The following is a 12952-nucleotide window of genomic DNA, read 5'->3' as shown; positions in this document are numbered from 1 at the left end:
TCCAACTCATGACAAGACTTCAGATTTAATTTTTATCCAATCAGACAAGAAAACATACCCTGGAATATTTCAGATACACAGCCAGCAATTTTAAAAAAATGCAGTTACTGTAAGTTTAACATAAATACAGAAAATGCTGAAGACATGGCCTGACCTGCTTGATAAGTAATTAAGTAATTCCACATACCATTCAATCCTGATATTTCCAGTACATATTTGGTAATCTCTGACCCTCCATCATCTTTTGGTGGGTCTGCAAAGAAAAAGCAGAGACTGATGTCAAGCACCACTCACGGTTAGTCAGAATGGCCATTTCCAAAGGGGGCCATAAGGACCACTGGGAGCCACAGTACATTTGAGGGGGGCCACAGACTGAAATCATAAAATATTTTTAATGTTTTTTTAACCAACTAAACTTGACTGGTTCACAGGGAAGCAAGCCCATAAATTTTGAGCAGAGTCTAAGAAAAGGTTGAGAATGGCCAAGTTAAGAGCCTTTGACAGTAAATAGTGCTTTGCAATACTTCTGTTTCAAAACTTCAGTGTAATTCTACCAATTTGGACCATCCTTGGTGGACTCCTCCTTTCTCAGCTCTGCCACTGATAAAGCTCTCAGTACAAACATGCAATGTGGCTTCTAATTTACTAGCACACACTAAAGGTCACACAAAAAGAAATTAGAGGGGTAGTAACAGTTCATGAAATTATATCAAACTCTCAATTACTTTAATACTGAAGACTGTTGATCCATTCTGCTACATCACTCAGCAATCAGCCTGGTGGATCCTTTGCTGTGCTCCCTCCACATTAGGTAGGGAAATCAGATGGCTATGGTCTGAGCCAAGGCAGGCACTGTACATTTTGAGCAAGGCATCTCTTAAATTCATATATTTTAATAAAGGCCAATATACTGTTTAGTCTCCTAATCGCTTGATGTTCCTACATGTTCACCAAGTAATTTGTGAACAGGCACCAAATCCCACTAATTATCAACATTTTTCAATTTTCCCCTTGCTGGCCTTTTACTTACTCTGATGTAACAGCGTAAGCCTAGAGTTCTCCACTCCATCCTTAGCCCCTCTAAATGGGCAGCACTGACTCGATTGGCACCAATCCCAGTCATCAAACCAACAGACAAGGGCATTGTCATTGTAGTCCAGCAGACTACCACCTTGCAGAGGACAGACGGCAGCTTTCAGGGAACACCTTACATCTACTCCTGGGTCACAACACCACCATCAAACACCAAGTCACTGATTCACAGGTCACCAGAGATCTCATTGATCTCCCCTCCACAGTGGCCAACCTGAAGGTGCTGTAATAGATTTGTGTTAACCTTTAATTTAATGTTAAACTATATTTCGCATATATAAAAATGTTTAAGTAAATTATGTTAGTATTCTTAGTAAGTTAGCTGTGGGTTGGTACAGGGTCACACTTAGGTCACATTTATAGAGAACCATTATTTTCTGAGAAAAGAGTTCATTCTTCAAGTTGAAATGTCTTGGACAGACATAGGGAATAGATTTCAAGTGGGTCTTAATTATTCAACAACTGCTGAGGAAGCCATCTGTTTTTAATCAAAACTACTTAAGCCTCTTGAATAGAGATCAGAGATTGTTATAGATATGGAATGGTTTTGAAAAAGGAACGAATTTTGGTAGAAATAAAACTGATGGTCATGTGGTTTCCAAGAAATGAGAATGGCCTCGTCCATGAAGTAACTGTCACATGATTTGGAGAAATATATTACTGAATTCAGACATTTGAGTTCAGTTTTGGAAGAGTTCAGCTTGGAGTTCACAGAAGTCAAAACCCTGTGACACCTTGTTAGACCACAATGACAATCCCTTGTCTGTTGGTTTGATGACTGGGATTGGTGCCAATCAAGTCAGTGCTGCCCACTTAGAGGGGCTGAGTTACAGTGTCCAGAATTGGTGGTGTTTGTTGTGTGTTACTCCTAGAAGAAGGGGAACACAGAATCCGTGACTTTTGAATTAATGAAGACAACTTTACCATCTCTTGGGAAAAGAGGACAGAATTCTACTAGGTCTATTTTTGTGTTTGGCCACATCATTTAACCCTTGTCTGGTTTGTGACTTCATTGTGGAAGAAAATAACCACATTCGCTGACTTTGAGAAGAGGGAAGATTCTTCATGTGGAAAACATATGTGAGTAAAGAGGCCTGAAGATATGTTTAAAAGCGCTGTTTAATAATTTCTGAACTGAGAATTTAAGACCTTCAAGCAATACTAAAATGATGCTGAACTTTTAAAGATTGACGTTTCAGAGTGGGACTTTGAATTATATACACACACACTTACATTTACACATAGTGGGGTTAAGTTTAGAGTTAAATAATAAATGTTATGTTATTAATAATTTAATAACTATTATTTTGAATTTGTCATTGGTGAAGTTTCCATTGGTGTTCCCATGTTAGTGCTAACAAAAACCCTTTAGTCACAAACATAAATAAAAGGGTTAGTGTGTAACAGTGCTCAGACCTTGTACTACCCACTGCTATCGCTTACCCAATATCCAGAAGCAGCTCTGTCCTGATTAGCCTGTTGGTTCTGCCTGTGCTAGCCCAATTAAACATTTCTCTTCATTTCTCGACTGGGTTCTGCCTCCCTTGAGCAGTCCCTTTCTACCTGCATTCTGAACACCTCACATGCCTTCTACCATATCGACAACTCTAACTCCTTGGATTCTACAGCTTCATAATCTTCATGAAGCAATGACGGGGAAGGGTATTAGGTAACAGGAAAGTGTTAGGGGCCTCCACTTTCTGGAACAAAGGTCCAGCCATCTCCATCAATCCTCTCCTCCACCTTGCAGAATACACTGAACAACTTCTCTTTTGATTCACTTCACTTTCTACAAATCAAAGGCATAGATACTGACACTTGCTACACCGGTCTTTTCATTGTCTTTGAGGAACTCCTTCTTCCAAAATTACTCTGGCATCACCTACCAGCTCTTGCTTCTCAACAGTGAGGACTCCATGTCTGAATCACTTTCTGGGCACATGCAAGTTGTTGTGTGCCAATCTATATTTAAGAATTGGTGCCTCGCTCAGTGTACTTTAAGTAGGAGTTTTTGAATGGACCAGTGATCTAGTACAGCCATTCTCAACTGGGGCCCTATAGATCCCATGCGGGCCACAGCACATTTAAGTAAAAGCCTCGTTTTCTTATCACTTCAATACTTTGGGGTTCTTTTTATGTAGTTGGTAGAAGAGGATGAAAGAAACCATACACCTTTGACTGTTTCACAGGTAAGGGGGTCCATAAACTTTGAGCCGTGTCCTAAGAGGGCCATAACCAAAAAAAAACTGTTCTAGTGGACCACAAAATGGGTCAGTCTGCAAACAGATTCAGCATGTCCTTCTTCTTCAAAAGCACCCTGGATGATGACTTCCATGCCTGATCATCAGAGAAGAATTCCTTTTTGGCACAATGTGGCTTTCCCTCTACCACCAACAACTCGGCCCTCAAACCCTTCATTATGCGTACATCTGCCCTGGCCCCCTCTGCCCCCACATAAATCAAAGAGACAGAATTCCTCATCCTCACCAGCCACCCCACTGGCCTCCATGTCCAACACATCCTCCTCCAACATTTCCGCCACCTACTATGTGATCCCATCACGACACATATTCCCCATTCCTTCCCTCACTGCCTTCTGCAGGGACCCCACCCTCCATGACTCCCTTGTCCACTCCTTCCCCCCCATCAGTCATTCCCCTGGTATCTAACCCTGTGACCACAGGAGATGCTCCACTTGCTCCCACACCTCCTCCCTCACTGCCATTTGGGGCCCCAAACCAAGTGAAGCAACATTTCACTAGTGAGTCCGCAGAGATTATCTACTGATCTGGTGCTCCCGTTGTGGTCACTTCTACATCGGAAAGATTGGGCGCAGACTGGGTGATCACCTTGACTCTGTCCACTGCAATAGCATGGATCTCCTAGTGGCCTCACATTTTAATTCCCTGACTTATTACCTTGCAGACATGTCTGTCCATGGTTTCATGCACTACAAGACTGAGACCACCTGCAAATTGGAGGAGCAATGCCTCATCGTCCATCTGGGCACTCTCCAACTGGACGCCATTAACATCAACTTCTCTGGCTTTCATTAACCATCCCCCCCCCACCCCCCGTTGCCTTTCCCCAGTTCTCCCTCTCTCTCTCTCTCTCTTCCCTCTGTCTCCTTTCACACATACAAAATCAATTCTCACCTCTCCCTTTATAATATCCAATTAACACTTTTGTTGGCCTGGACTCCTCCCCCAGCCAGCACTATCTCTATTCTGAGATTTCCTGTTTTTTGCTTTGCTTATTCCTTGAAGGCAGCTCAGGCCTGAAACGTCAGCAATATAAGCATTATCCCATGGATGCTGAAAAGACCAGCTGAGTTCCATGAGCATTTTGGTGTGTTTTTACCACCATCACAGCGTCTGCAGACTTTCATGATTCAAACAGATCCAGCAGCTAAGCACCGGGCATCCAAGAGACACTGTGACCCCCAACCTCCAACCTCATATCCTGGTGTATTCTCGTTCTCTTGTCACCATCAAAGCAGGGAATTACTTGTTTTGAACACCTTATTCCAGGGGTGGCCAACCTTTTATTAATTTTTAATTTTGACCTACAGTGCCCTAACAGGCCATTTCGGCCCACGAGTTTTTGCTGCTCAATCAACCTACACCCCAGGTACGTACTCGTGGGCCAAAATGGCCTGTATGTCCAAATTAAAAATTAAAAGATTGGCCACCCCTGCCTTTGCCCTCATAATCACTGCTGTTTGGGGGCTTTTATAGACAAATCCCACAGTTTTTTGCCAAATTGATTTTCTTGAGCTGCAGCCAAACTGATTCCACTTCTTGATATGCAGAGGAAAGATTCTTCCCACTGCTGCCTTTATTCATTAAAATCAAAGCCAACACTTGCTTTTCATTTTCCCTTTCACTTTTGATCAATACTTATTTTCCGGCCTTAATCATTTTGCAACCGCTTTGTGGGTATTTTCCCATTTGCTCAAAACTGGTTGATTTGTAGGGCTCCTATCTCTCAGTGGCTTATCAGAAAAATCATCTGTATCTGCGATAAACAGTGGTTTATCATTTTCTCTTAAAGCAAAGACAGCACGATCAACATAGAAGTTAGCAAAGGTATTAACAGGTTTCAAATACAGTACAAGTGTCTACAAGGGGCTTGTATGTTCTCCCTGCAACCATATGGGTTTCCTCCAGATGCTCAAGTTTCCCACGCCATGTTTCAAAAGATGCAAGGGTTAGTAGATCAATAGGTCACAAAGGTGTAATTGGGCAGCATGGGCATGGGAGATGTTACCATGCTCCATCTCTGAATTAAATTACATTTCATGTAAATTGCTTTTTTCAATCCGACATGCACTTTGGTTATCTACCAACTCAGATGTTCTAGATTGACCACACGTACTCAATTTGGAAAATATAGTTGTACCAGATGACTATAGGAAGTTTCCCCCTCACCACAATGGACTTCCTTGTGTCCGACTTACCCCATATAACCTTGAAACTGTGTGCATGAATTTTTCCCTTTACACTTGGTTTACTGGGAGGTCCAGGCTCTTCAGGATGTGTGTTGTATTTGACAACATCACTTGGGTTACTTTTGCCTTCACTATTACAGGCAAAGACCTAAATGTTTAAAAAAAAATCATGTTGAAAACTTGAAACACTTGCAACCACATAGAAAGAGAAACAAACGATTGCACACAGCTCATTCAAGGCAACAACGGATGAGATGTCACCCTGTGGACTTTAGAGCATAGAACTTTACAGCACAATTCAGGCCATTCGGCCAATAAATTTGTGCCGACCATCTAAATTTTCCTTACCTCTCACCCATAACTCTCCATTTTTCTTGCATCTATATACCTGCTTAAGAGTCTTTTAAATAATCTGATACCAGCCTCCACCACTAACCCTGGCAATGCATTCCAGTCACCCCCTACTCTGTTTAAAAAAAGTCCCATAAACTTTTCTCCTTTCCCCTTATCCCCTCATATTTGCTACTGTTGCCCTGGAAAAAAGTTGCACCTGTCGACCCAATCTATGCCTCTGACAATTTGTAGAACTCTAATGAGTCACCACCCATCCTTCTTCACTCCAAAGAGATAAGCCCTTGCTCTCTTAATCTTGCCTCACAAGATACATTTTCCAATCCTGACAACATCCTGGTAAACTTCCTCTGCACCATCTCTAAAGATACCATGTCCTTCCTGTGATGAGGCAACCAGAAGAGAAGACAATATTCCAAGAGTGGTCTAACCACAGTTTTACAGAGCTGCAACATTACCTCAAAATTCTCGAACTCTATCCCCCAACTAATAAAAGCCAGCATACCATAAGCCTTCTTAACTAGCCTCTCAACCTGCACGGCAATCTTCAGAGATCTATGAATTTTGGATCCCGAGGTTGTTTCACACTGTTAAGAATACTGCCATTAATCTTCAAGTTTGATCTTCCAAAATGTCACTTCATACTTATACAACATTGAACTTCATCTGCCAGATTTTGCCCAGAGGGGCCCATCTACCACTCTCATCATTTCCTTGCCCTTCTTCTGGATCAAGAAAGTCAACCTTGCTCACACTAGCAATTCTACAGCTGAGGTGATGTTACCAAGTGACCAAGCTCAACCCACAACAATTATCAATGGAACAGAAGTGCCTCCACTTTTGCCATGTTTCTGAATTTCTCCCACATTGAGATGTGGGCAAAGCACTAAAAATTGAAATAAGCAGTTATAAAATATCAAAAATAAAAAGGAAAAAAAAACTAAAAATACTTGAAAAGTTTGAGTATTTAAAAACATTAAGTAAACCTCAACCAACTTGCTTTAATTCTTCAGCTTTCGTTCCCCACTCAGAGACCAATGGTGCAGGATCTCGGTACAAATGCTAGATAGTGCAGCAATATTCTGCGCTGCTACTGGAGTTGATGAGGAGTCACCCATGATCTCACCCAAGCCACATGCAAGAGCAAGATTGGGTACGATTCTAATCGCTGGCTCAGTTCCTCTGCTCAGGTACATCATCCATGATTCTTCCCCAAGGTCCACGCTTAACTGGGCTGGATGCTGAGGGCCTCCATGTTCCAGAGTGCTCTCAGCAGTGAAAGGACCTTCTGTATCCATGGGACCTCATGTGGCCCAGTGAGAAACTGTGGTTCCAAAACACACTTACAACCTTTGACAGACTCCAAAGTTACGTGGAGTAATACAAGAAAATCTGCAGATACTGGGGTTGAGTGAAATGCACAAATGTGCTGGAGAAACTCAGTAGGTCAAGCAGCATCTATAGGAAGCAAAATGTGACCAATGTTATGGGCCCAGAGGACCCCAAAACCCAGCAGCAATAGAAATTTACCAAGAAAAAAGGTTACTTAAACAAAAGTTGCTTTTAATTATCTTTAAACATGAAAAACAGGATCAAACTCTAACTTATTACTATTAATTTAACTCCTTCTAATTCTAAGCACATGTGTGTGTAAGTTCAGAAAAGTTCTTTAATTCACAGTCCAATCTTACTTCGCACTCCTCCAAGTTCATTGGTATCAGGCAATTTTTATACTGTGCACAGAATTTAACATTTATGAATTTCACCAGGCTTTGGTGGTTGAAAGGTAAATAGTTACTGCTCAGGAACCTTCTTGTTGATTTGCAGAGAGAGATTTGTTGCTCATTGGACACACACACACACTGATTCCTTCAGATCAGCCACTTCAGTGCCTTGCCAAAGAAACTTGCCCATCAGGATTTTCCAGGTGATAACCTCTTTCTTTCAGTCACCCCAGAGTTCCTTTTTGGTTTCTCTTATTTCAAGTGAAACATGCAGCCAGCCATCTCCTCTTGTATGGACCACAAAAGCTTTGAACAGACTGAACTAAGAACTCACAACCCATCTTCAAAATGGGGTTTCAAACAAGCTTTCCAGCTTGTCCTGTTCCAGTCCCAGCTGCGGAACTATAGAAGTGTAGAACTGAATTCTCTCTCTTTCATTCAGAGAAAAGCCTGTTTAACTCTCTCTGTTCGCAAAACCACATGACCTTCCTAGAACAGCAAACTGGATTTAGACAAACTTCAGCACCGGACCTAATCTTCAAGTCCATTCATCTGTTGCCTTCCAAAACAATAATCCACAGCATATCCAATTACCACCTACTGTGAAGTCCTTACAGGCATTCTTCAAAGTTTTTGCAAAGGCACTCGGAGCCTGGACTGTCTGTCTTGAGCAGAGCTCTCGCATTTTAAATGAGATCTGCTTTGAAGTGCTTATTACTTTTTGTGATCTAACTAAACAAAAAACCCACAATTTATCTCCCCATAAAACATATCTATATATGAAATAAATATAACATATTCTGTCACACCAACGTTTCAACCCTAAGCCCTTCGTCAGGGATGCTGTGTGGCCCACTGCACAGTGGCTTAACTGCAGATTTAAAAAATGATTAAAAATCAACTCATTTTTATGTATTTGGTAGTGACATAAAATAAAAAATATTAATCAAAAAGAACAAAAAAATTTATTAATAACCCTACAGTAAAACAAAGTGATTTGAAAAAAAATCTTACAATACCCATTGAAATAGCCAGACCAGACACAGGGTCCGAAATTAATTACTTGATACAATGCCTTGGAATACTGTGGCTATTGATGCCTTTCAGCTTCATCTACAGTATTCCCAGATATGTTAGCACTGATTCAACACTAACTATTCATAAACGTAAGAAATAAGAGCAGGAGTCGGCCATCTGCACCGTCGAGCCTGTTCCCCCATTCAATAAGATCATGGACGATTTGATCAACTCCACCTATCTGCCTTTTCCCCATACCCTTAATTCTATTCTTATGTAAAAATCTAACAGAACCTTAAATAAGTTTCTCTTTTGAATATTTTATTTAAAATTTAAACAACCATGATTACACACAATACAAAATATGCCCAAAACAATCATGGTTTATATATAAAAAAACCCTCTAAATCTACCCCTCTCCCCTTATACAGTAAAACCTCATTAGAATGCGGTAGTTGGGGGTCCAAGATTTCATAACATGTTACAGCCAAGTCGCGGAACAGAAGCATATATGTCAGAGTGCCCGCGGATAATCAAACCCAAATATTACCAGCTTTAGAGGGATCCGCAATCTAGAACTAACAATTTCAATGAAAGAAAGCAAGCGCATTCTTCTAATATTGGTATTCTGAATTTTAATCAACTTTGGGGTCCACAGACATTTGCGCTATAAGCAATTCCGCTGATTAACGAATCACATTCTAATGAGGTTTCACTGTTCTAACACTTTCCCCCTCCCAATATCACAACCCTTATCTATAACCTCACTAACCCCTAAAAGGAAAGAAAGGAGGAAAATGAGAAGAGGAAAAATAACCGAAAAGAAAAAGAACCAAACCATGTGATGGGGAGACACTGCCACAACTAACTCCAAATCTTTAAAATTTCAAATGTAAATAATCCATATAAGGGCTCCAAACCTTCCTAAAGGTAGAGTATTTCTCTCTCAAATTATATGTTATTTTTTTCTAAAGGAATACAGGATCTTAGTTCTAAATGTCATCTCTGTAAATTAAGTTCTATCTGGTCTTTCCACGTAATTGCAATACAGTTTCTCACTACTGCTAAAGCCGATCTTAAAAAAGTTATTTAAAATTTGTCTAAACCATTTTTCAAACAAATTGTACTTAGATCACTAAAACTTTATATCCAAAGAAAACTTAAGTTTCAAAATATCTTGTAAAAATTCCACTCGAGACCAAAAGGTTTAACTTTTTCACATAAGCATATTGGATGTCCTTCTTACATCTAAAACATAAATCAGAAGAAAACAAATTATATCTTTTTAAATGTTCTGGGGTTAAATATAATTGATGTATAAAATTATAATGTACAAGTCTATAATCGAACATTAATAATCTTTGTCATGCTATCTTTACAAATAGTTTTCCAGTGATCTATATTAAATCCAACTTCTAAATCCTTTTCCCATTTTAATCTTGACTTTTGTAAATTTATTTTAGACATTTTCTGTTACAATTTATACATTTCAGATATAAATCCTTCCTTTCCACCTTCCCGAATTATCTTTTCAAATTTCAACTCCTTTGAAAGTTCCAAATTTTTCCCATAAGAATCATAAAATGATTTAATTTGATAACAAAAAAAGAGAATGAGCTGGTATTTGATATCTTTCTTTCATTTTTTCAAACAAAAGATAGTGATTTAATTGTTAACAATTATTTACTCTCTTAATACCTTTCTGATCCCAAATTTTAAGAAGGTGATTGTTAACCATAAAAGAATAGCGTAAACACCTCACCAAAACAGACCGAGGTGGCTGACCGGGCAGCGGTTTCCTCCTAATCGTTCTGTGGGCCCTATCCAATTCCAACCCATCTATAAACAAATCTGATCCCAAAATCTCTGGAGTCCATTTTTTGAAAAAAATGTACTGGTTCAGAGCCTTAAAAATCTTCCAAAAGCCCCACTATCTTCACATTATTCCCCTGGATCCGATTCTCCAATGAATCAATTTTCTTTAATAGATAATTTTTCTCTATTCTCCATCAAATGAAAGAATTATCAGAAGTTGGCAATGATCTAAATGACAAGCACAATCCGCCAGCTTATCTTCCATCTTCTTAACCTTCTCAAACTTTATCCACTTTACCATGTTTTGCAGCATCAGCTTTTAACAGTTGCTAGATCGTTCCATAACATTAGAAAGCTTATTATTCAGATTTAAAACCCAAAGAAATCTGTTGAGACATTGCTTGAAATTGCTGTTCAAAATAATCTTTATGTTTAGCTGTAGGCCAACCATGAGCTGCATGTGGTGAATGTCTGCCAAGCTGCCTGTCTCCCCTCTGGCGAGCCTTGCTATACTAACATTGGCTGTGCATCATCTCTACTGCTAAGGACACTCCCCTTGGATATAAATGTATATGCACCTATTGTCTTTCATTATTGTACCTTGAGTTTCTGCTAATAAAAGCCATGATTATTGTTTGACCACATCGTCTTTGTCTACTTCATCAACTGGCACTTCAATTTTATTAGCAGAAATGGATGCAGCCCTCAAGCCAGAGCAGCTGATAACCGACTAGTCTGCCCCGAGGGCCTGAGAAATTTTCAACCACTGGATTGCTTGTTTCGATTACTACATGGCTCGAAACAACGTGGTCAATGAGGCGATACAGTGGGGCCACTTCGTCGTAACACAAGGAGCTACCACTCTGGCTATAGCCTGGGAACTATAGCTCCTATAGCCAGTCAGCCTATAGCCTGACTGCTTACTAGGCAGCGCCACGGACTGAGGTGCTTGCTCGACACCAGTTGCTGACTAGATGCCAGAAACCCGGGGAAAGTGATGCTGCCGATGCACTGGCCCTCGACTCACTGGCAAATGAATATGATGTCAGGACAGTGAATGTGCAACACCACCGCAATGCCTTGAAGCTGGATGCTTTTGTCAACGGGATCGACTCCAGTTACATCCGACAGAGGCTGCTGGAGATGGAGCCCTTAACCTTCGATCACTCTAGCCAAAACACTGAGAAGTGCCATGTGGTCCAGTGAAATGCTAGAAACCAAAAAAGAAACATCCAGGAGTGCTGGAACCCCGAAGGAAAGAAATGGGCGAACTCCTGAAAAATGCTACTTCTGTGATAAGAGCTGGCACCCCAGACAGAAGTGCCCAGCTCGATTTGCTACCTGCAGCTATTGTGGGAAACTTGGCCACTTCGCTAAAGCGTGTAAGGCGAAAAGTATTCACACTGATAATAATAATAAGAAGAGAAGCACCAAGAAAATGCGTTCTGGAGCTGCAGGAATGGAAGACAACTATGAAAAGGGGGAATCTTCAGACGAGCAGGTTAAATCGACTTCAAGTGACGGCGAGGTGAGATCCCCTGTGATAGCTCAATTGACTCCAAAGCTTGGGGGATGTTACGGATTGGAACGCTCGACTGTGAAGGGGAGGTGAATGGTGAGACTCTTGATTGTCTAATAGACTCGGGGAGTACTGACAGCTACATCCATGAGAGAGTTGCCAGAGCCTTAAATTTGTGGAGATATCCAGCGAACCGAAAGATATCGATGGCTTGTAGTGAATTTACAAAAACTGTATGGGACAAGTGTAAAGTTACTTTAAATTTGCATGGATATTGCCTGGCTGATGTGTGGCTTTTTATTATGCCACAGCTCTGCGCCCCTGTGGTACTGGGGTTAGATATTCAATCTCAGATGAACAGTGTAGTGTTAAATTTCAGTGGGCCACAACCCACACTTACCATCTCCGTGCTAGTTGCTGCAGTCTGTCCGCATTAAAGATCGAAGCTCCTTCCCTTTTCAGTGATTTATCCCCTGACTGTCAGCCGATTGCCACTAAGAGCCGTTCTTACAGCAAAGAGGATCATGAGTTTATCAAAGCTGAGACCCAGAGACTGCTTAAAGAGGGAGTAATTGAACCTAGTAAGAGTCCATGGTGGGCCCAAGTGGTAGTTCTGAAAAATCACACTAAGAGATGACTGGCTATTGACTACAGCCAGACAATCAACCATTACACGAACCTGGATGCCTACCCCCTGCCACGCATCAATGAAATTATTAATCAGATAGCGCAATACAAAGTGTACTCCACCATCGACTTCAAAGCAGCTTATCACCAAATCCCAATTAAGAAAAGGGAAACGCCCTATACAGCTTTGAGGCTGATGGTTATACTAGTTTAAAAGGGTACCTTTTGAGGTCACTAATAGTATGTCCGTGTTTCAGAGGGAAATGGATAAGATTGTTAAGACATATGAGTTACAGGGTACGTTTCCCTATCTGGATAATGTCACTATCTGTGGGAAAACACAGGCTGAGCACGACA

At 40.8% G+C, this 12952-nt stretch overlaps 1 protein-coding gene across 10 annotated transcripts in view; it reads right to left on the bottom strand.

Annotated features, from left to right (window-relative positions):
* LOC138740698 (fibronectin type-III domain-containing protein 3A-like) overlaps nt 1-12952 on the bottom strand; it is a 137143-nt gene that overhangs the window by 32746 nt on the left and 91445 nt on the right. For 9 of the 10 annotated variants that reach the window (XM_069893736.1, XM_069893737.1, XM_069893731.1 and 6 more), the window contains 2 exons: nt 5552-5690; nt 188-253 (listed from right to left, as the gene is read on the bottom strand). The exons of the other annotated variant lie outside the window; for it this stretch is intronic. In XM_069893736.1, the coding sequence (XP_069749837.1) occupies nt 188-253; nt 5552-5690 (205 nt within the window). The remainder of the gene's footprint in view (nt 1-187; nt 254-5551; nt 5691-12952) is intronic. 10 annotated transcript variants of the gene reach the window in all.

This window comes from Narcine bancroftii, chromosome 8 (assembly GCF_036971445.1).
Source record: "Narcine bancroftii isolate sNarBan1 chromosome 8, sNarBan1.hap1, whole genome shotgun sequence".
In the NCBI taxonomy this organism is placed as follows: Eukaryota; Metazoa; Chordata; class Chondrichthyes; order Torpediniformes; family Narcinidae; genus Narcine; species Narcine bancroftii.
Note: the sequence above shows the minus strand (reverse complement) of the source record. Positions and strands in the feature narration are given on the sequence as shown.